Source organism: Clinocottus analis, unplaced genomic scaffold (assembly GCF_023055335.1).
Source record: "Clinocottus analis isolate CAN_PGR_092001 unplaced genomic scaffold, fCliAna1.0.p SCAF_5, whole genome shotgun sequence".
NCBI lineage: Eukaryota > Metazoa > Chordata > Actinopteri > Perciformes > Cottidae > Clinocottus > Clinocottus analis.
Window position 1 is genome coordinate 17,597,276 of NW_027176207.1, and position 24,904 is coordinate 17,622,179.

Here is a 24,904-nt window from a genome sequence, read left to right on the forward strand (position 1 = left end):
CAGATGATTTTCTGTCAATGACTGATTGTTAATTGTTCCTTTTTGTTATATTTCTGTAAATGTATAAAAGTTTCTTATTTCTGTAGACGTTGACAATGATTAGTGTCATTAGCCGAAGAATTTAAAAATAAATAAATCTATATTTTATCGAGTTTATTGGTTCTAGTCGGTGACTCGTGACTCCCAGAGCTCTGAACCATTTAAAAAATCTGAAATGTTAATAAACCTCAAACTGTCAGCGGCCGACAAACATCAGACGGAGACGATCTCAAACACAAGACGCTTTAGTTTATTCAAAGTGTAGAAACATCCGTCTGAACAGTTTGACAACGCAATAAAAACAAAGGCTTTTCTTTTTTTTAGATTATAATGAAATTTGCGATTTAATAAAAAACAGGAAAGATAAAAACATAAATGCGAGTGAGCGCTGGAGGCGCCGGGTCTCACAGAGCTTTGCGTCTCCTTCCAGACAAAGCGGGGAAATCGTCCACCAGCAATGCGTGATCTCTGCAGGTGGGACAGGTGCTGTGCTCCTTCAGCCACGACCGGATGCACTGAACACACAAACAGACACACACATCAACGTCATACCAGTCAATAAAGCCAATATAAATCAAACTATTGCAGAGAAAAAAAACACATTAAGATGAGTGAAAAGCAATGTTCATAGTTAAGACTTTTAAATACATTCTTTATGATGGAACTAAATTAAACTCTTAAATGTTAATGTGTCTGTTAACTGATGAATAACATGCTGACCACATATCTTGTGTATAAAGTTAAAAAAAAATTGTCGAAAACCAAAACCCCCCCCAAAAAAAAAAAATCAAGCTGACTTTAAAAATAAAGTGAGATTTACAACCTTTTGTTAACTCGTAACACTCGTGTTTAAGCTCCTCAGTGGCACCAGAGCGACAACAGGTGACGTAAAAAGGTGCATGAAGCCGTTTCTAGCGCCACAGTCTCTCTGCTCACCTCGTCGTGGAAGCTGTGTCGGCACACCAGCACGCAGGTGTCGATCGGATTCATGTCCTCGTGGCAGATGATGCACGGATCCTCGAGGTTCAGCTGCAGACGAGACACACAGTTACTGGTTTGGACCCGACTCGGACCGAGTGCTTCACTATCGGTTTAGTTTCTACTCGGTCGATAAGTCTCCTCAGAGAAGATAAGCCTTCCTTTGTGTGCGGCAAAGTGAGATCCTTCTCCTTAAAAGCTAAATGCCAACAAATATCTGAAATATCTTCAAACGGCCACTTGAGTTCGGTCTTATTTTTGGGGACTTACAGCGTTGGAGTGTTCGGTTCTCTTCGCAGGTTCGGGCGGCTGCCAGACCGGGGAGGCGTAAGCCGGGGCGGCGTACGGAGCCGGGCTCTCGCGGGCCGCGGCGGTCGCTTTGGCGGCTTTAAGCTTCTCCTGTGAAGAGAAACAAGCCAAAACAATCAAATGTGGATGATGAAAACTAAAGGTCTGCACAGGTTCTGGTGACGGAAACGTCTTCTCTTCCTCGCTTTGGCCTCAGCATCACACCATGTTTCAGATCAACAGTCAGAGTCCAAACTGGAGGCCGGTGAGTAATTTATTGTCCGTTCAGATTTCAGTCTCCAGAGACGGCCGCCGGTAACGTTGCCAAAGAACCGCTTGAAATGCAACTTAATCATAAGTTAGATTTAAAGCTTCGATTGAGTTTTTTTTTTTAAAGAAACTGGTTCAGATATTCTTCTCGGGATGCTGTAAAAACTTAATCTGACTTTTCCTCTGGCGCCGTCATCAGGTCAACATTTTAATGTGTTCAGTACTTTGGTCCATGATCAAATATCTGTAACTAATGACCACCAGCCTCTTCTGTCTGTACCAACAAAGAGGCTGGTACGGTAAACATAACTGGTAAGAACACCACACTGAACACACATGAACTAAAACAACATACATGTTGATGTGTCATAGATTAAATAATGTGTGAAAAGAGATATTCATTGGGACGAGAAGACAAAGACTGTTGCAATACAAATGTAAAGTGTTTTTCTAAGCGCTCTGTGACACAATCTGGAGACTTACTGCGTCTTTCTTTTGTCCGAGTGTCTGCCAGACGGGGGCGACCGGAGGCGGCGTGGTGCACGTACGGGGCTCGCCGTTTCTCGAGATGCCGTTTAGTTTGGCAGCTTTAGGCTTCTCCTGTGAGGAAAAGAAGCCACAACACAAACCAATGACATTTTAAGGTGAGAACTAACCGGGAAGATCGATACCAGAGGTCTTCAAACACAGACTCTGAAGACTTGAGAACACATCTTTGTTTGGGACAGGTTTTAATATGAATTAAGATTTAAAATAAATTGTTCAGCCCTGTTTGCTAAGCCATCGTCACATGACGGAGTCTTGATTCGTAAAAAGATCAACAGGTCGTTGTTTTTATGCCCCGACAGCTGCCATTTCAATTAAAATGAAAATGTACAAATGACAACGAATAACTAACTTCACAGATTTGGGTTTTACGTAGTAAAAACCTACCTGATGGTCGAGGATGAGCTGAGTCACTGCACCGACCATCTCCTGTGACGTCATGCCGCTCAGGCTCCCACTGCTGGACGAACGCAACTCCTGGATGAACCTCGACAGCTCCGACCTGAACGCAGACACATATTTTAAATAAATACATTTGTCCTACAGGCGTAAAAGCTTCTGGATTAAATGCTCATCGTTGTTGCGTTTCCTTGTTTTGTTTGTCGAAAAATGTCACAGATAACGACCGAGTTTCAGTATAAGATTATTTTGTGGTTAATAAAAATGCATGATGTGTCATAAAATGACCATAAAGCCGCTTCTCTTCCAGCAGAAGACTGAAACTGGATATCTGGAAGTTTGGAAAATACTTTAATACCTGCCAATATTTCATTATCTGATGAGATTAGTTTCTTTTCTTAAGAATATATGACCATAAAACATACTGCTAAGCACGTCATTTTCCTCTGAGACGTAGTGAAGCAGAAATATAGGAAAATACAAACAGCTGCTTAAAGCAGCATTAACTTAAATAAAGTGTGTCCGAACTCAGTGTGTTGGAACATTTTCTAAAATAAATAAAATCCTGCGGCACAGCAACAACCAAAGAAGTTACAACTTGTCTCGTTGTAGCATAATACAGCATGTATGGTAGGTAACCATTGTGCTACCTCCCGGCGCGGATGAGTATTTAACTACTAGGCCAGACACTATATCGCAGGCTCAGACGGCAACTAAATAATATCTTTTGGCACTAAAATAAAAAATCCTGTCACAGGACCAATTAAGTGAAATTGGACATTTTCCCACAGCACAGCTGACAATCTCTCGCGGCACACTGGTTTAGATCACTGGTCTAACTGGCACGAGAGCGCCGGCGTTACCTGGAATAGTCGGGGAAGATGCCGGCCAGGTGCTCCACGGACCTGTCGAACACAGAGCTGTGTTGAGGCGTCGGCGTCCTGGCCGGAGGTTTGAGCTGCGGCGGCGGCGGCTGAGCGGACGCCGCTTCAGCTGCAGGCGGGGCGATGACCAGCGGGGCGCCGAGGAAGGAGGGCGGAGGAGCAGCACACGCTGCGGCTGCCACGGACTAACACCGACACAGGAGAGAGTTCACTTTGAATCACTGGAGAATAACCACACATTTTGCAACCATTGCTAATATCTGATCGACATATTTAACTATTAGAGATAATCAAAGTGTTTCTCTGCACCATTTTATCTGAGTACTAGTGTTGTAGGAGTAAAAGCAGCTGCAGCAGTAGTAACTGACAGAAGTAGTAGTAGCAGTTGTTGTAGGACTACAAGTAGTAGTATTATAGTAGTAGAAGTAGAAGTTGAAAGTTATGTGTGTGTGTTACCGGTTATATATATGTGTGTGTTACTGGTTATATGTGTGTGTTACTGGTTATATATGTGTGTTACCGGTTATATAAGAGTGTGTTACTGGTTATATATGTGTGTTACTGGTTATACTGGTGGTCTTACTGGTGCAGCTGCAGGGTCAGACTGGCTGTGGACGTTGACTGGAGGCAGCTCGCTGAGCCTCCGGCCCTTGTTCACTTGATCCAGCTGCTCCACGTACTGCGCCTGTGGAAAATATGAAGTCAAAAGAAAGAAATGTTTATAGTAGTAAATTATTGTTATTAAATCTGTCATGTTATAAATGAATTGGTTCATTGTGTACATTTTTTTTTAGAAAACAGAATTTACCAATCTTCACATGTATGTTTTTCTCCCCAAAAGATAAAAAGCAAAAATAAATCATTTTAAACTGAACATGATGTAAGTTTAATAATCAAATTAATGTATATTTCCATGTATTAGAGAGTGAGATTGTTGTGAAGTGAAGCTTACAAATACAAAGTTGGACTTGTGATTGTGAGTAAAAACTATAAATCATCTTTTAAAGCCTCTCAGTGCACATTGATCCACTGTCTCTACTGGATCCACTGTCTCTACTGGATCCACTGTCTCTACTGGATCCACCGTCTCTACTGTCTCTACTGTCTCTACTGTCTCATCTGGCGTTTCTGAGCGAGACGGGCTCTTGTACCTCAGCTGTGGCGATTTTCTTTTCTATTTCTTGCACATTGACTCTGCAGCCGTTTCTGGCTCTCTCCAGGTCTGGTGTTGGGAATCTGGACAAAGAGGAACAGGAAGTCAGGCGGTGAATCAAACGGGGCGCCGGCCGGTGGTTTCCCAGCAGAAAGCGGCGGTTTCTGGTGTCGCGTCTCACCGGTGTACGGCTTCGTCCAGTTTGCCGAGCAGAGCCTTGCCGATGGCCAGCCCTTGGTACAAACCGTACAAACCCTGATCCCGACTGCTCTCCACGATCAGCACCTGGAGGAGCGAAACAAACGAGGATCGAGTCTTTTCCCAAACTCAACAAGGAAAAATACTTTTGAAGAACTAAAGCGCCAGCGAGGCCTCGGGCTCTGAATGGAGGCTGAGACGTTTTGGGATAAAAGACGCTGTTATTTAAACGAGTACACACACACAGTTTGTGAGGGTATTTATGCATCTATATGATCTATACGTTCCACTTGAATATATATTAATGTTGCTGAGTCTTTATTGTGTTGAACATCAACACATTTTCTATCTACATCTGTTTATTGTCCCTTTTTTTAAAAAGTGTATTTCTTCGTAAAGTTTATGTATCATACATTTTGCAATCACACTGTAAATTGAGCACCCGTCAATACTTTTTGCACACACACACACACACACACACACACACACACACACACACACACACACACACACACACACACACACACACACACACACACATACATACACACAGGTCATAGTTTGTGCCTACAGTCTCAAACAATAGATTTGTCTATTTTCATTTCATCCAGGGATTTGCTGAACTTCATGTGAAGACCAGAACTAACTCGCAGTATTAAAGCGGTCTGGTTGGGATGAAGCGTTGAGGACCGACCTGAGCCCCCTGAGACCTCCTGGTCGCTGACGTAAAGGAGGACTTGTAGGACTGGATCGCGTCCTCCAGACTCATCTTCTCGGCTGCCGACTGGTTGCTGAAAGGAAACAATATGAAATAAGAAGAAAAAAATAGAAAAGTCCAAGACCTTTAGTTGACGTTTCACCATCAAGTCTCTGCTCAACACTCACCAAAGCTCAAGGTAATCACTCCTCATCGCGTCATAGCGGTTTTTCCCCTCTTGGATCTTTTGGGCCAGACTGCACGGAAACGACATATAAATATAATTTAAAAAAACAATTATGACTTCATGCTTTTTACCAATATGTTATATCTGTACGTAAACTTATGAATAAATATACAAAGACTGGGTTCAAGCTGCAACAGTAAAAACAGGTGAACCAACCCCAAGGGCAGGTAAAGTACTCAAGTGAAGTAGAAGTACCCCAAAAATGTACTTAAAGCTCCTCCAAAGAACTTTCCCGTCAGACAACCTCTCATTTTACCGTCTGTTATTTCAACATTAATCCATTTAATTTGGGGTTAAGAATAAAATAATGGTTTTATATTCTGTTTTTACCACTAACTACATACATGTAGGAGTATTTTAAATCTTTGGTTTTGAAATGTGAAGCAAATTGTAGATACTCTTCCTAGTGAACTGGGTGGTAAATACTCAAGTGAAGTACAAGTACACAGAGATCCTACTCGGGCAGCCGTCAGCGTCCCTCTCACCTCGCGCGGCGCCCGGACAGCTCGTCGATCTCGTCCTTCAGCGCCTTCAGTCCTTCCTGGTTGGCCTTCTTCTCCTTCTGGTCCTTCTTCACCTCCTCTTCCAGCTTCTGCTGGAACACGGCCAGCTCCTTATTGGTCGCCTTCACGAGGAGAGAAGACAATAACCGATGTTATAGTTCACGTTGTTTTATTCTACGTTATAATGGCTTCATCTTTGTGGCGTTCCTCCTCAAGGACAGATGAGGTCGGTTGCATGTCCTCGTGGCTTCTTGATCTTTCTCTTATGAAATGTATTTTTTTTTCTTACATTTATGTTGCCGTTAATCTGCTTGATGTCCGCCTCGAGGACGGTGATCTCTTCTTTACGCTTCAGGTTGACTTTGTCGCAGCCTTTCGCCATTTTCTTGATCTGCTGCTCCAACTTCTTGTTGTTTTTCTGCTTTGCATTGATGTCACCCTGGAAGAACAAACAACAAACAAACTCAGTAAAAAAGTCAACAACATCAACACAGAGCAAGAATAATAAATGAAAACTGTCCTGGTGTGAGTTAATACGCAACCGTGGAAAGTAACCAAGTACTGTATAAGTACAGTTTTCAAGATACTTATACTTTACTTGAGTGATCCCATTTTATCATACTTTCTATTTCATTTCATGTCAAAAAGGTAAATATTGTACTTTATACTTTTCATCCCTTTAAGTAAAAACCACGAATCTCCAAATGTGTTGATTTTGAATGTTTTTGATAAATTGAAGTGTTGCTTCATGTTTACTGTAAATTTTCCTACCGTTTAAGCTAAATAACATTTTAAAAGCCTCTCAGATCAGCAGGAAGAAAAAGCTGAAAACAAATAGTTTTTCTGAGCTTTTTAGAAATACGTAGTTCTCTCAGGACAGACGCCACAAACATGTAAAGTACTTCTAGCATATGACACACTGCTGAAGAGAAAACTATCCAACAGTATTTAAAGGAGTTGCACAGATTTAAACATCTACTGTCCATCAGCAACAGTGACCCTCTTGTGTGCGTCTGTAAGCGAACGATGTTCACAAGTACACAACTTCACGCCACCACCCCAAAGACCAGGGAGTGGTTCAGCTAATGAGGTTAGTTTAATTAGTGTGATTATTTCCACCCAGTTTATTTATAATAAAAAAAACAGGAAGCTTGAGTTCAGCCTCTTGCTGACAGAAGGTCAGCTACACGTCATGCACAAACTCACCTGGCAGCTCTCAAAGCGCTCATGAATCTCTGTATTCACCGCCACGCTCCTCATGGTCTCCTGACACGTCTTAGAGACCGAAAAACAAAACAAAAAGAGCACTTTGAAATGCGTCACACACACACAAACAAATACAGAAGTCATTTACATATTTACGTATCCATCTCGTATATTTGAAAGTGCTAATCATTCAGATTTGATTTAGAATTAAAATGTGAGTGAAAACAGTGGATATTGTGCGAGAATTGTCTTTTTTGTCGATGCAAGTTTGTTGGATTGTGTGCGTAGTTACATTTCTCAGTCTATATAAAATAGAGAACAATGTGTAGTGCAGCATCACCACAGGCTAATGTGGGACATAAACATATTCACCATTGTGTTATGTACATCGATAACAAATAGAGAATTAACATTTATTCGTTGGAGTGCCATATATATATATATATATATGCTATATATATATATATATATATGCTATATATATATATATATATATATATATATATATGCTATATATATATATATATATATATATGCTATATATATATATATATATATATATATATGCTATATATATATATATATATATATATATATATATGCTATATATATATATATATATGCTATATATATATATATATATATGCTATATATATATATATATATATGCTATATATATATATATATATATGCTATATATATATATATATATATGCTATATATATATATATATATATATATATATATATATATATATATATATATATATATATATATATATATATATATATATGCTATATATATATATATATATATATATATATATATATATATATATATATATATATATATATATATATATATATATATATATATATATGCTATATATATATATATATATATATATATATATATATATATATATATATATATATATATATATATATATATGCTATAGATATATATATATGTGCTATAGATATATATATATGTGCTATAGATATATATATATGTGCTATAGATATATATATATGTGCTATAGATATATATATAGATATATAGAGAGAGAGATATATATTCAGTTATGTTGATATATGTTCAGCTATTTCATATATGTTCAGCTATTCTTTCATTTTTAAATATATTTAGCTATATTCAGCTTTTTTAAGCTATATTCCACTATGTTCAGCTATATTCAGCTATTTTTTTCAAATATTTTAGCTTTAAGCTTCAGCTTTTTGCATTACAACACATTTTCTGCAAGAAATGCTCATTTTAGTTTGAATTAAAATCTTAGTTAAATTTTATTCAACGGTTTGGTACCAACCTGTACTTCTGCATGTTTCTTCGAAAAGTTTTTCTCGATTGTCATTGTTGACGTTTCTAAAAGTCCATCATCCAGATCCAGATCGCCGTAGTCATTCGGTAAAACGTAAGGTGGTTGCGTTGGACCGTCGTCAATACACCAAAGGGCATCAAAATCATCAAACAGAGGCCGGGAGCCTTTTACATAAGGATTTGGAAGGATGGGACGGACGTCAGTCTGTGCAGAAGAATAACTGTCCAGATAGCTGGTGAAAGCAGATTGATGACCCTCATCCAAATAATGAGAGTCCGAGCCGTGATCCGCTATTACATCCAAGTCATCGAGACCGGCTCCGCGCACCGTCTGCTGCAGGGAAACCGCGTGCTTCGCCAGGCCGATGCACCTCCCTATCTTTATGAAGCGAAGGGACTCCAGGAGGAAGGACTCAAAGCCGCCCGCTTCCTGGATCGTCCGCTGAGCCACGGGAGGGAAATTCCCCAGTTCGCCCACCAGCAGAGGGTCTTCAGCCACCAGCGGGCCGTGCTCCTCCAAGATCTGAGCAAAGTAGCTGCGGGGAGACAATAAAGTAGTCAAAATAAAAAAGGGAGAATATGCATTAACCTTCCTCTTGTGTTAGCGGGTCGGTGGCGACCCGTGTCTTAAATCTGCTGTAAAATACACTAAACTGGCTGTCAGTGTGTTGGCTGACAGTCCACTTGTGATTTCTGTTTTGGCTTTAATTATTGCTTTATTTTTTAAGGTATCAAAATACTTGTAAAAAAGGTAGAAACACCTTCGATGTAATCAATAAAATACTCCATGTAGTAAAATCCTGCAGGATCCTTCAAAACATTACTGAAGTAAAAGTACAGAAGTATTATCAACTAAATCTACTTAAAGTATCAATAGTAAAAGTCCTCATTATGCAAAACGTTACATCAATATCCAATATTGCAGTATTCTGGGTAAATTAGAAGCATATTAAGGCATTATTTCATATGATAATTATGTATAAAGTAACTGGTAACTAAAGTGCATATAAATGTGGTGTAGTAGAAGTGTAAAGTAGTATAAAATAGAAATATTGATGTAGTATACTTGCGTAACAGTGCTGCAGTAAATGTACACATGTTTACAGTCCACCCCTGAAGAGAAAGTCGCACTTACTCATACAAACTCTCTTTTGTTGGGTCGGGGTTGTTGTCCAAAATCATTTTATAGTGACTTCTGTGTCTGGTGCTGTTGTACTGGTCCTCAAAATCAGCGACTTGCTCCCTTAGGTGAATCGGTACACTGAACAGATCTCCGGGGTCAAGGAATGATCTGCAAACACCAAATATATCAATGTCATGCATAAAACACAGCCGTTGTAATAACAACAGTGAATAAAAACATCTGTGTGTCCAACGTGGAGGATGAGGAGAACTTACAAAGATTCATCTTCAAAAAAGTCTTGATCCCATTCATCTCTCGGCGTCAGAGCTCTCGTCTCAGGGATAACAAAAACGCTCTGTGAGGAAGAGGAGGGGGAACACTTTGAGTCAATTAAGACGTATTTATCTTCACAAGCAACGACTCACAACCGCAGCCTCCTCTCACCCGCGGCTCTCTCTGTTTCTTTTTCCGGCCTCGACTCTTCATAGGAGAATTCTGAAAATAAATAAAAAAATTGTAATTCGGGATCAGGAAGAGTCACACAGTTTTATCACATTCAAAATGGCATGTGCAACAAACAGTGTGAAAATGTGCAGTGAAGTATAACAATGTTAAAATGAGCACTTCAGAGGTGCTGGGAGGCGGAGCTTGGCTTTAAAGCCATTTTACTTTTAAAAATCCCTTTTAATGCCACATAAAATGGAATTTAATGTATTCACTCTGATGCCAACAATAACTAAAATTATGTATAAGTGCAAGAATATATTAATATTCATGGCATATTTCTGCCAGTAATTCTACAAGTATTACTGTTGCTACTACTACTACTACTGTTAGTACTACTATAACGTTTAGTGATACTACTACTGCCACTAGTACAAAACTTCTACTCGCTGTACATTAACGATATTGGACATTTTGAAGCAGTGGGCTTCCTGTCTGCTGTGTTGCTGCTACAAGTCTGATCTTCTGACCCGCAAGAGAAAATATGGATGCCTTAGTGGATAAAATTGAGACTTATAATTTTTTTACTGACGATGAAATAATTCAATGTTCTTTTAAGAGTTAAGACGTACAGAGACTCTGTGCTAACTGTTTCCATTTGTCTCCAGTCTTTATGCTAAGCTAACTGGCGGTAACATTTTTACCTAATAGACACTGGTATCAACTAAAATGTCCGACCTCGACCTTTGAGCTTCAGTTTAAATGGCTTTCAAATTCAATTCAGTGGAAAAAATAGTAATAATGCCATTTTGTTTCAAAAGACTTACATTTTGATTTTCATCAGACTTTTTTAACACTGAACAATGTCCATCTGAAAGATAAAGAATTGGGAGTCAAATAATTGGCAACAAATGAAGAAGACTTCAAAAACACTCAGATAAAAAGGTAAAGATGAGTACCCATCATATCAAAATAGTCATCCAGAATATGGTAGCAGGTGTGATACTCGTCCCTATGCTCCTCCAGAGTCCAGATAAAGAGTCTTGTGTCTTGTGGTGGGGCTTCTTTTAGATATTCAGTCAAGCCCATGCCTGAAAAAAGCTCTGGCGTAGTACCGAGCTTCTCTATAATTGCGTCCTGCAACGGACCAAATTTGAACAGAAAAGCCAGATCCAGCTCCTCCAAGTGTCCCGCGTAGCGCTCGACGAAGGATTTCGCTGCATTCAAACCTAAAGAAAGCAGAAAGTAGGTGGTGAGACTCTGCAAAACGGCGCTGACGTTGGAGACCAACTTACATGACTTCTGTTCGCCACAAGAGCTTGAGAACGTCTGTTTTTGTAACATGAATAAATATATATGTAATATGCTGACCTGCATTGTTGAGCTGGCACGCCCAGTTGCTGAGTTTGGGATTTATATCCAGACAGCCACTGAGTAGTTCTATAAGGATTCGTGCCCAAACCCGGTTCTTCCGCTCCAACAGCAGCTCGACGACCTGAGTCAGAGTCTCCAGCGGCTCCTGCTGCCAGTTCAGGATCCTCCGAGCTACCGAGTTCCCCCTCGAGGAGTCCAGCTCCAGCCAGGGCTTCAGACGGTCCGTCAGGATGGAGACGCGGAGGCCTTTCTCCTCCCGCAGCAGCTCCATGTTCTGGCTGATCTGCAGAAGAACTCGATCCCTGTAGAGCAGCCAGGCTGAAAACAAACGGACTGATCAAGGCTAGTTTTAGCAGGCGCGAGGCTGCAACTGAGCTAAGAGCTGCAGTGTCCAAATCAAGTGCTCGGTAAGAAATGTGCAACTCAGTGAGTTGAAGGGTAACTTCTGTATTTTTCTTCCTGGATATTTAAAAAACGGTACCTTTCTGTTGACCGTGGGTCGGCGAGTCTTCTTTCTGCTGCAGGATCTCATCGTTGATCGCCTGCTTCTCTTGAAATAACTCCTTATGCTGCTTCCTCTTGAGCTTGTGCTCTTCCTTTGATTTCAACTTCTTTAAACTGAGAATGTAAAAAGAGAAAAGGGGAGGTATTCAAAAACCAATGAGTCTACGATCCTTCAAAGTGGGTGTTCACAAACTGAACCTGCATCGTCATCACCGTGTGATTCGACTTCTAGCAACAACCCATTCAAAACATCAAATTTGTTTAATTAACATTAACGTAATTAACATTATCAGTTAATTAATGTGGAAATTGTCTTGTGCGATAAGCGACAGCAGCACCAATCAGGTTTTTTAGCTGCGGCGGCCAGCTAGCCGCTGCAGCGTCGGCAGCATGAGCTGAACTCGACTCACCTCGTGCATTTCTGATTCACTTTGGGCTTCTTCGGAGCCTGCGGTTTGGCGATCGAATCTTCAAACTGGAGAGAAACAAGACTCAGGTCAACACCGATCCTGTGATTTATTCACAAGCTCAGGGACTCTAAGAAGTGTTCAACCCTCGTCTGCGGAAAGTCTTCTTACCTTACACTTTGGCAGCCCCGTAGGCCCAAAGATTCTGATACTACAGATTTGGCCGATACAGTCTGGAGTCAAACACGACTCGTGCAGGAAATCCTGCAACACGGAAAGATTATAATTTAAAACTGGAAGCAAGAAACAACTCACACATTTACTCTGAATCCTTCAGCTTCATGATCAAAGAGGACATAAACATTTTTATCAACACATTTACATAACTTTTCATTACCATACATTCTCCCAAACACTTAGATTTATGTAACCAATACAGCTCTTAACTGAATGACATATACTCTGTCATACAAGTATTATTGAAGCTAATGTCCATGACTTTTGCGGGTTCTTTGTGACCTGGAAAAATCCTGTGATCATTAATGAAAAATCAAGAAATACATGGAAAAATGTACCTTTTCATTCTTTTCAAGGAATGATGTCTTGAAAGTTTTCCAACAGGCGATGTGATATTCAACACTGCAGTTCTTACAGCAGCATAATTGAATGTAGCCCTACATATAAAGCATGGAAAATATGTGTTGTGTTAATTATTATTATTATTATCATTAGTTGAATTCCAAAACTAACATGCTTTACAACTACTTACCTTAAAATCAGGGTCAGTCAAGTAAATTTCAGCTTTCAAATGACCGAGGCATTTCTCATGTCGACAAATGGCATCAGGAATAGGAGGAAATTTGCACAACTCTATAGCATGCTGCAGAATTTCCTTTATAAAAAAGAAAATATGCATATGCAATCTCAATTTGTGTATTGTAAAAAAAGACAAAGTAGAGAAATGTTAGACATAAATACAGTATGTTATTCAAGCTAAGATATTTCTGTGATGATAAAAGCTTAGCTCTATATTAAGTTAACTGGATCTCGCCTTAACTGGATCAGACACTTTCCTTGTTTGTTTTCCTTCAGTGCCATTTGTTTTATACTTGATCATATTTGTTTATTTTATAATATAAATATTTGAATATCAGTGTAAAAACTAGAAGTCATCCTATATTTAGAAAACACATTCCTGGGTTATGACCCAAAATGTGCCTAGAGGGGCCACAGTGAGCTTTAAATACCAAAATTGAATCGGTTCATTCTCAAGTCCATGTAGATGCTTGTGTCAAATTTTAATAAAAGATTCCCTCAAAAACATAATTCTGCTACTACTGGCATGACAATGTTATTACATACAATAGAGGTACTGAGGGGGTGCGTTACAGAAAGCATGTGTTCTATGTGAAAACACTCACATGCAACTAAATCCTGTTTTAAAACTGATACAAAGACCTCAGGTGACAACATACCTTGAAATACTCCGGCTGCGTCTCTTTGACAATCTCTTTCGTGTAAGGCCAGGTGAGTTTACCCGGTGTTATTCGGTTCTTTACTGTCTGCAGCGAATCTGAAAACTGCTCCAGAGCAAGTGCAAACCTGTTTGAAGAAAGAGTATATTCATAAAAACAACAAAAGGGTGCGAACCGATTGCACAAAGTCAGTAAAGACTAGAAGCCGTCGTACCTGTTCTCTCTGAGGTACACCCTCCCGATGGCATAGTAAACCAGACACTGAAACGTCCTCTCCTCAAACGATTTGATCTTCTCCAGAAGTCTTTGTGCTTCGCCAAGTTCCTGTGTAAACGATCAAGTTAACCTTTCCATATAAACTGTATTCATGTCTTTGTGCTGCTGCAACAACCTGATTCCAACTCTGGAAGTCCAAACAAATCATCATACATAGGTAGAAAGTATTCGGGACTGCTGTGGACATTCAGGCCTGACGAGCAGACTTGCATCCATTACCTCAAGCTGGCCGATTTCGGTCAGAGCCGAGGCGTGGCCGAACAGCAACAACAGTACATCAAGCGTGGAAAGTCCGAGTTCCTGAGAAAGAAGAAAAGAAAAAAAACATCCCTTACAGTTAAATGTAAATCCAGTAATCTTAAAACTAGCACAGATTATTTGACAAACACGTGTGAGTGTTTGTTGGTTTGTGGCTGTTACATTTATGTTTAATGTACCATGCAAGATGCATTTTAAATGAAGGAACAGGCTGCAAAAGAGCTCATTGTGTTCCTGTTCAAACTGTTGAATCATTGTGTAACAATGCATTCATTTCATACTCTGAAGTTTTTAAAATCTTCATTCGCAAAGTAACGAGTAAATAAAAGGCCTCAGATAAATATGGTGGCATCAAAAGTACAATATTTAAAGTAGTAGAAAGTTACATACAATCAAAAAAGTACATGTACCTCAACTTTCACAGCACTTAAAATACCATTCTGTACCAAAATTTAAAAAAAGTGCAAGCGAATGATGTGCTGGTGCCACAGAAAGAAGTGGAAAGCTGTTGGATGAAAAGCGTATTTACGCTTAATCAGTGACTGTTTCACTGTTTTATTCAGACTTCTCATCTTACTGTCTCCGTCTCATATTACACACAAACTCAGCATGTCTCCTGACAGCCATGAGACTGGAGAATCTGTAGGTTTCTGTCTGAAAGAACATACAGTTGCTTTGTTATCATATGATCATTTCTTGCAAACCACTCTATAGGATGACGGGGGGGAAGTTCACGATTAGGCCGAAGACGCCATGATGGTTTGTGTATGATGTGTATTTAAGAGGCGGTCCTTTGATAGATTGTGGCGCAGTCCAGGAGATGCAATGTGCCTGTCACGCTGTGTTTCTGACTTCGCTCCTTCTTAGAAGAATAAATGTACTTGTTGTAATGATTTTACTCCGAGGTGTCGAGTGTATTTTTCAACAAAAAGGTCAGTCTGGAACTTGTGCGTTAGTGTAAAGGGCTGCGGGTCGTATTACCTTGGGTGTGCTGGTTTCCACTAAGACCAGTGCCTTCCTGAAGGCCTCCTCTGCGTTGCGGCTGCGTAGGTCGGCCAGAGCAGTGTGCGCGTCCTGCACCATCGACTTCAACTGGTTACACAAGGCTGTTTTATCGCACACTTTCTGGTTCTGATTGGATGAAACGCATCACGGAGCAGGTGATCAGGTCATTTAATGACACCGTTACAACTTTAAAGCTAACTTTGGATGTTCTAAAAAAAACAGTTAAGTCGCTCTTCAACACAGTGAAGCAAATGAGGAAGAGATTTGATTGATTTCACAATTCTGCAACAGCCTCAGTGAGCCTCAGCTCAAGTCTTCAACTCGTGACTAAAGACGAATGCAACATGTTGGTCATGTGACAGAAGCGGAGCATGACACGTTCAGCACCGCCTTACCTCATCTTCAGCCACATTTTTGTTCTTTGGATTCTTCTTAGCTGCTGGCGAGCTGGACGCTCCTTTGCCATTCTTTGAAGAAAGCTCACTGAAATCACAGATTGTTTTTTAATCAGCTCAACAGTCAGAAAGGAAAATTCTTTGAGCTCAGGTCAGAGGTTTTTTTTTCTCATAAAAACAAGCCACAATGTAAATTATTATTGTTATGTTTTCTATACTCTATGTAAACTTAAATCCTACGTGTTCCACCAGGATTTTGATTAAGAATTCATTATAGACAGATATTTTACTAACTTTCTTTACTGTGATTAAGTTGTAAAACTGTGTTTGACATTCATAAAACAGTGATTTCAGTGCTTCCACATACCTTTTAGATGGTTTTGAGTTTTTAGCATTAGCGTCTGTGGGTGGAGTCTTTTCACTTTTCACTGGAGAGACAGAATAATTAGCCAGGAAGTTTAAACAACATGAACAAAGCATCTTAACTTTAAGTTACAAAAGAGTATTTTACGGCAAAGATGTATATAAAAAAGATGTATGTAAAAAAAACAAGACTACAAAAAGACTGCTGGCTGGTAAGCATGGATGTCAACAATGTAGATAAAAAGGTTTTCTTCATTCAGCGAGTCAACGCAAACTAAAAAGCGATGAATTAGTGAGTGTGTATTTAAGGATACGAGACTGTGTACACCCTAATTCAGCGATTATATTCAGTTTGTTTGCATTGGACAACCAAAAGTCACCTCAACCAGGATCTGAACCCGGGTCAGAGAGAAATGCGGAAGAACCGACTGGAACAAACTCACCTGGTTGCTTTTCCAGTTTAACATCTGTGACCTGCCAAGACATAAGTTAATTATTAACTTGGACCCACATCAAACTTCAGCTAAAGCCACGCAAGAACTGTAAATGATTAATTTATTCTGATAGCTGGCTGTTCCCAGACAAAACCAATGAATATTTTTTCATTATAAATACAAAGATCTTTATTCCTTTATTTTTAAAAGGAAACACAAAAGATAAAAGAGCAAACACACTAATATTTAAAGATATAAAGAAATGATATATGGAAATGGTGAAGTGGCAATTAAAATGTTAATTTAAATTCTAAAATGGAAAATAGAAAAGCTTTAATTAAAAACTAAAATGGAGAAAGATAACCTATAATCTTAACAATTCATTTACTTTTCTCACGTTTTTAAAAATTGTCTTTTAATTTTTGGGCTTTATCGGAAGTATGAGTCAGGAAACTAGGAGTAGTTTTAAGACCATATTATTTATTTGAATTATTTTTTTCAACATTTAATTATTGATATGATTATCTCGAGGACTAAAATTCGTAAAATGTATTTTTTAGCCATTCTTCCTTTCAATAAGATAAGAAGGAGGAAAAGCATTTATTATCAATGTAACCTGACAAAAAGAGTTACAAACCTTCGTCTGTGGAGGAGGATCAATCTTTTTGACAGCTTTTACAACCTGCGGTCGTGACTCCACCGTCTGTGCTTTGTTGGTGTTCTCCGGTCTGGAGAAAATCAATTTAATCCATAAATTTATCAGCATTCATTAATCAAGTTGGGTTGTTTAATGTGTACAAAGTATACACCTACTTTTTAGTCGGAGTTTTCTTAGGCTGTGCAACTGAAATCAAAAAGGCATAAATACAGGTTTCATTTAGGGCGTGACAGCAAACAATGAAGGGATAGTTTAACTAATGACCAAACAGTTATTTGTCCTCCATGAAGAGCAATAATCAGGTCTAAAATTCTTCTTCTGGGTACTTCTGCTGTTTTTTGATGGATAAAACTGACGTGTCAGTGGAAGCACCTTTGGGTTCGTGCTCTTCGGTGATTTTCAGGTATTGTTGTTCCAAGACTCTGACTCCTTCGAGGTCCCCTACGCACAGCTTCTGGGCCATAGCGTTGGCTTCAAGAGCCTTTTTGACCTTTCCCAGGGCGCACAAAGCCTCACAGTAGCGGTAGTGACCCTGCAAACAAAAACATCCATCAACTTCTGGCTCTAAAGAAGAGTCGACTGCAGTGGCAGAGTGATCTCCTTTGTGACTTCAATCTGCTCAAAATGAATAAGCTACATAAAAACGTTACGTTTTCCAACAATTTGGTACGCGATGTCCAATTAAAAGTCCTTTATTGCCGAGTATCTGCACACTAATGGAGGCCTACAGGAAAAACACAGTATGACGTTGTTACATAGAGGACGGGAAGCGAAGATCTGATCTCCCTTTTCTTTTCCACAACTTATGATCAAAATAATTGATTCACAAAGTTGTGTTTTTGCATTTGGGCATCACCTGTATATGTACCATGTATATGTTTGACAGACATTTGGTTGTAATGTCAGCCTTAAATCCCATGCTTAACATGACAATGCTATGTTTACAATGTTGACCATCTCAGCATCATCGTGCTAACATTTACTCATCAGTTCTAAATAAGTACGGCTGAGGTTTATGGGAATGTTGTTAGATCTGCAGGTATTTCACCTAAACTGAAGTATTTGTCAAAATGTTGGATGAATAGTCAGTTTATCACACACATCACAAATAACACTGAGAACATAAATAGTGATGCCAAATTTCGTGGCCATCCATCCAACAGTTATTGAGATATTTCAGTCTGCACCAAAGTGGCGGACCGACCAGCTGTTATTAGAACCATGCCGTTAAAATGTACCTTTAATATCCAAATTGGTTCTTCGTCAGTTTGTTACGTGTAATCTGTTGCGCGTCTTTGAATCTGTAGCACACCACGCTGCGTTTACGTCGGTGAGATGTTGTGGCAAAGGACTGACACTGCCGGTTGGCTCAAGGCATTTTTAACGTCTGTAACTAATTAATGTTGGATCATTTTCTCTGTTACATTCATTTTGACTGAATGCAAAATTAAAAAAGAGATTAGTACCTTTGCCCAGAGTGGTTTTATTAGAACAGCACATTTCCCATCACAAACCGCTTTTCTGTAAAAAAAAAAAAAAAAAAAAAAAAGAAAAAGAAAAAAGAAAAGAAAAACATTGAAAAATTATTGTTGGGGTTAAATATTTCTTGCAACTTTTTGGCATTAAAACAGCTCATTCACTCATTGTCTAGTGAGATATTTGAAGGTCACACTAAGTTCTCTACTGATGCACTTTACTTACAGACGAAAGGAATGAGTGATACTTACAGATATTCCTCACATCGGATATAGCATAAAGCTCTATTTCCATAAATTATGTGGTTGTCAGGGCTGGATGGAGTGAAGAAGAAAAGAGAACATTATTTTAGCTCCAATCATACACAGATTTATCAAACCATTAGTTGCACCTATATGATTTAAAACATTTACCCTGAAATAAATCTGCTTTGTGAAACGTGTGTTATTTGTTGTCAAAGAGTCAAATCAGCTGTAGATTGAGGCGGTTTTTTTTTAACTTAAATTTTCAAACATGAATACAAAATCTAGGTTTGTCAGACAATAATAAAGTACAGAAATAAAAAGAAAACAACACAGCAGACAGACAAACATAAAAAAAAATAAAAATACAATCACCCCCGAGACCCCTTATTATCTTTTACCTGTAAATTTGCATACATAGCCCTGTATTTATACTTTTATGCATTTATACCTGTATTTTCCTGAACACATACATCCGAATACCACTCCTCTAATTCGTTTAAAAAAAAAAAAAAACATTAGGTTTTCCCTTGCTTGGTCAGTTTGGCTTGAACTATTCTTCACCCTGACAATCATATTTTCAAAGGCATTTTTTTTTATATATTAAAAGAGGTCTTTCTAATAAGCTGTCCCCTTTCATTAAGTAATCAAATACAGAGTCAACAAAAAACAAAAACACCCACGGTATCAAAGATAGGGCCGTAATATTTAATGTATTATTGTGCACTTATAGATAATATAAAAAAATATTGACTTACTAATATAAGAGGGCTTTGGAATAAAAGACGACAGCATCCACATACTGCTTTCTCTTGAAGAATTCATTTCCTGTCTTCTTCATTGCGTCACTTTTCTGGAAGCGGAGGACGCGACAAACCAAATATTATTTCCCTCAAGTACAAGACAAACATTTAAATGCAATTAAGTTTTGGTCGGACAATTAAAACCTAATTTAAAACCTCTCAGTATTGCGGAAAAATGTCACATGACTGAAACTAAAGTCTAATTGTACAAGATGTTCTGTGTACAACGCTGAAGTATTCCAATAACTTTCATGTGGACTCAAGTAAGAGCTGTGTCATCAACGTTTCAGTTACATGGCAATAATTTCTACTTTAACATACAGAAATTAGCACACAAAAGGCAAATAAGTACAAAACACAGAAAAACACCAACAGTGGTCCAAGTGACATCAGAGCGACTGCGGGTAAATCACGTTTTCTTACCTCGACTAGGTAGTCGGAAGGTTGAGCCATCAGTGACTTCATCGTCTTTTGCACGTTGGTGCCCATTTCCTGAATATACTTAGCAACTGATTGAAAGCAAGAGGACAAGTGTGTTTTAACCATCAACATACGGGTGCCAACAGGCTTCAGTGTTTGCACAACTTAAAAACTGCATATATGTACTGTACAACATGAAATGTAGGTATTTGATAGCCTGAAATAGAAAACGGAATAAACCGCCAATTTAGGTTTTCCTCTTGACATGGATTATTACAAAATGACTCGATAAAACAAGAGAAACGTCTCAAAGATTGAACGGTTTTGTGTCTTACACTCTGTGAAGATGATGTGCAGGGCTGTGTAGCACGTTTGCTGTTGGCCGAGGTCCAGGACTCGCTTGCGAATATGTGGTTCTCCAGTTCGCTCCAACCAGTGTAATGCGTCTTCCAAAACACCCGAGGAACGCTGATGGTACAGAGAACGTTGTCAAAGAGAGAAACATTCAACTGTGTCTATTCATCATGTAGGAAATGACCGAACAATTAGGTATTCATTCAACTGCATGATGCGTTTGACTACTTCTAAAATCGGTGAACAGGGGAAATTTCTAGGTGGAACAATATTCATGTTTCTTCTCCCAATACCTAAGCCTCTGCCTCTCTCTCTCACCACTTCTCTCTCTCTCTCATAACTTCTCCCTCTTTCTCATAACTTCTATCATTATTACCAAAAATGACAGCCAGGCTTCTGCATTGAAGTTCCCTTTACGCGTATTCATTGATAACCTATTCCATTTTTAATGCACACAATCACTTATTTCAGACTTACCAAGTTGAACATGTTGCTTATTGACACAACATGCTTTGTCTGGTCCTTTAACACCTGGAACAGAGAAACATCGTGTCAAAAAAACCTTGTATGCGTAGGCAGTGAGTTTCAAGGCACTTTTATTATTACCCTAAACAAAACCTTTAATTCTCAGTTCAAATTCCAATGGTTTCACTTGAAGTATTATCGAGTAAACTTACAGTTCCTTTCTCGAGCGCTCTCAGGATTGCCTCCACTATTTCTATCCTGTGCAGGTGCTTCAGACTTATTTCTCTATTGCGTCTAGAAGGAGAAAATTGCGAACTGTTTAACAATCAAAAACGTTGACGATTAAACGTTTTATTATTATGGGTTTTAAACAAATGTTCAGATCCCATTAATTATATTACTTACCTTGAGATTAGACCCAACTCTATAGCCCAGCAAACAGTGGTACCCAAATCATCGCGTTGCAGCAGAATAGGAAGCCAGAAGGCACAAATTCTCATCCGTTGCCCGGCTTCTCTTCTGGTCTCAACTGAGAGACTAATCCATCGTTCAAAGACTTTTTCTAAAAAATAAAAAAAAATAAAAAACATGCAGAGAACCTAGTTAGTTTCACTGAGCCGAGAGCAGCATAAAGAACTTACAGTCTCAATTTCAACAAATATAATGGCAAAGGTAAAACAAAAAAAAAAAGGTACATGGAAAGACATGTTCCATTGAAAAAACATTTTACTTTCATGCAGCATTAAGAAAAAGATATTCAGTTATTTGCATCCTTGCGCTCTGCATCTTAAGAGCAGGGATTTTATAAGCTTATGATGTCTGAAGGCGAGTAGGATAACACACAAATCTGGTTCTCAAGGCTAAAAGGGGTTGTCCTGGATGAGTAACACAGAAGTGTTTCAACTCCTATTGTAATAGCAACAGATGAAAAATGAGAGGCTGAGAATCTGGGACAAGTTCAGTTCCAGTTTTTGGGGCGCGACTCTCCCAAGAACTCACTCGACAGACAGCGGTCCGATAATCGAAGGCTTGTCTTAACAGAGTTTACCGAAAAGCACTTAACTCAGAATAAGGGATTCATACAGTATTAAAGTAAAATAAAAAACACATTTAGTATTTATTTATTTACAACTTTTTTAATATACGCAATAACATATCGTTAACACCGAAAACTGAAATATGTCAAAAACTTGACCCAATCTTCAGTCTGTATTGATCTCAGATATCACAAATATGAATCAATGTCCTTGTTGGAAAAGTATCCGTTACGTCAGATGTTACTGTAAAAAGTAAATACTCTAGTATAATAACCTCCAGTAATCTCTTGTATAATAATGAGGCTCCAGCATTGAAGAACTGGATGTCAATATGAATGGTGCACTAAGACGTCACTGTTTCTTACCTGATGGACGGAGGGCGATAATTGTGTCATTCTTACTCAAGAATTTCTGGAAGGAAAAAATAATTATCAGTAACATTTAAAAAGAAAACAATATGTTGGCTAAATGTTCTTATTTTTATATTTTAGGGGTTGAATAACTCACAACAGTCATCCGGTCTTTAATGTCCTCCCATTCATTGTCAGAATCGGAGTCTGACATGTTGTCCAAATCTGTGAGAACATTTGGATGATTTAGATCCCCCAAGACATACAACAGTGAATCAAACTTGGATGTTGCAGGTTGTTGATTTGAATAAGTTTCAAGGTATGAAAACATCATGCCCGTTTTTATTTCGGTCAAAAATACATCATTGTTGTGTGGCAATACAGCTGTTGTAAACATTCATGTGAAAAATCTGCAATGCATTATGCACAATTTTGTGCTCTTTACTACTTTAATATATATATATATATATATATATATATATATATATATATATATATATATATATATATATATATATATATATATATATATATATATATATATCTCCAGGTGTGCTGTTGTTGAATGTTTGGTTTAAACTGAAGGACGAGTGTTGAGAAAATCCTCCTACTTCTTAAGCTAAATAAACTACGTAAATCCTCTTGGATCAAATGGAAAATTGCATTTTCACAATGCTTAAAGCAGCAACAAACAAGTGATTTAATAGAATATGATGCACTGCTGTAGATTAAACTACCGAGCAGAATATAAAGTTAAAATGAACACAGGTGTAATCATCTAAAGCAGTGAAATGCAACATACGCACGAATATAACAGTAATACTGCTAGAGTATAGTACACAATGAGCACCTATACTTTAAGTACTACATTTCCGTTGAAATTTAATTTAACCTCCTGAATGCACTGCATTTAATTTCATCTCTGAATACACTAAATGTATATACATATTTCATTTGTCTAATTAATATATATATATATATATATATATATATATATATATATATATATATATATATATATATATATTTATTTGTTTATATATACACATATTTTCTATTTCAATTTTTTATTTTGTAAATATCTGCCATCCCTGCTCTTCTTTTATTACTTATCTTGTGTGTTTAGTTTATTCCATTGATGTTGATGTCTGTAAATGTGGGACGCTACTTTGACAAAAAAAAAATTCCCTTGAGAATTAATAAAGTACATATCTATCTATCTGTTTTGCTGATACACACTTTTATTAAAGGTTGGAAATGGAGGACTTTTACTTGTATAATATAATTTTCATACTTTGACTACAGTAATAAATGAGCGAACTACTATTATCTCCGTGTATCGTCTATTGTCCATGTATTTAAAACCAGGGCGTGTGGGTGTGGTTCATATTTTTAAAAGCCTAACCTCTGGTGACACATGTTGGTGAGTTTCATTTAACCACTGGACACAAAGGAACAGATACCTAACTTTACACCTGAGTCACGGTGTGTCATATATTCATCTTTAACGACGTTTTTGAGGCACAACAGACACTTTTCAAACAAACAAATAGTTTGCGTATTGGGGAGGATTATCTTTGATGTAGTGTATCAACAAAATGTCATATTATTATTTGTATTATTATCGGAAGCATTTTGTCGAAGTAATAATATCTCTTCGGAATGACATCCCGCGCAGCTGCTATTTTATTAGTCAATAAAATGTTAGCATGTTGAGCCTATTAGCTAGCTAACCTGCGTAGATAGTATCGTTTTAACGCCTCGTTTTTTCGACTAAAAAGCGAATTACGGAGCCAACTACATTCAATTGATGCGTTGTAACTATAGGTTAGGCTGTTTGCTGTATTAACTCCTAACGAGCGGTTTAGTTTCAACTAATTGACGTGACGATTTATTGTTTTATCGCCACGCAAACAAACACGAGACGAGTCAAGATTCAGTGTGACGAGTGAACATCCGCTATTTTGTTTTAAATATATATTCATATGCATGTGTGTATTGAGTTAAAGAACACGTACCTTGTTTTATTCGTCGTGTAAACACTTAGCAGCGCTCTGTTGTTCTGCTCATGTCAGTGTGCGGAAGTTAGAACTGTTCACGTAGCCCACGCAGCTCCGCGTGTCATCGTCAGCAGAAGATCACGTGACAGGACGGGACGGTTCAAAACGCCTCTTCTTCTTCGTCTTTTCTACTGCTGCCGCGCTTCCGACGCACTTCAAACAAAGAGGCGCAAACGGCGCCCCCTAGTGATCAATTATTTTATTCTTTATATTTATTTTGAATGACGAGGCAGTG

The 24,904-nt window shown here is 38.3% G+C and overlaps 1 protein-coding gene across 1 annotated transcript; it reads right to left on the minus strand.

Annotated features, from left to right (window-relative positions):
• Window positions 1-24: 24 nt before the first annotated feature.
• On the minus strand, window positions 25-24,754 carry ttc3 (tetratricopeptide repeat domain 3). The gene is made up of 47 exons (XM_068599746.1): window positions 24,628-24,754; window positions 22,767-22,834; window positions 22,625-22,670; window positions 21,628-21,784; window positions 21,435-21,516; window positions 21,235-21,288; window positions 20,739-20,871; window positions 20,407-20,492; window positions 19,939-20,033; window positions 19,190-19,252; window positions 18,929-18,983; window positions 17,835-17,994; window positions 17,618-17,648; window positions 17,442-17,532; window positions 16,814-16,844; window positions 16,375-16,435; window positions 16,008-16,095; window positions 15,589-15,738; window positions 14,569-14,649; window positions 14,288-14,397; window positions 14,074-14,200; window positions 13,368-13,490; window positions 13,174-13,272; window positions 12,770-12,862; window positions 12,602-12,666; window positions 12,169-12,305; window positions 11,685-12,005; window positions 11,273-11,542; window positions 11,141-11,184; window positions 10,314-10,364; window positions 10,145-10,224; window positions 9,882-10,037; window positions 8,736-9,282; window positions 7,409-7,477; window positions 6,492-6,641; window positions 6,185-6,324; window positions 5,641-5,709; window positions 5,450-5,546; window positions 4,739-4,842; window positions 4,556-4,640; window positions 3,988-4,089; window positions 3,384-3,589; window positions 2,509-2,623; window positions 2,059-2,175; window positions 1,288-1,416; window positions 976-1,068; window positions 25-554 (listed from the first exon to the last, which is right to left on the minus strand). Exons 2-47 carry the CDS (start codon window positions 22,821-22,823, stop codon window positions 444-446), a joined length of 5,331 nt encoding a protein of 1,776 aa, XP_068455847.1. The 5' UTR covers window positions 22,824-22,834; window positions 24,628-24,754; the 3' UTR covers window positions 25-443.
• Between the last annotated feature and the right edge of the window lie 150 nt (window positions 24,755-24,904).

What these genes read in the sequence shown, in the direction of transcription:
- ttc3 (XM_068599746.1), bottom strand. Translation starts at nt 22,823, where the DNA reads ATGTCAGACTCCGATTCTGACAATGAATGGGAGGACATTAAAGACCGG. An exon ending in TCCTTGAAAAGAATGAAAAG is followed by an intron (nt 12,863 to 13,173) that starts GTACATTTTTCC and finishes TCCGTGTTGCAG; the next exon opens with GATTTCCTGCACGAGTCGTG. An exon ending in CGGGGCTGCCAAAGTGTAAG is followed by an intron (nt 12,667 to 12,769) that starts GTAAGAAGACTT and finishes GTTTCTCTCCAG; the next exon opens with TTTGAAGATTCGATCGCCAA.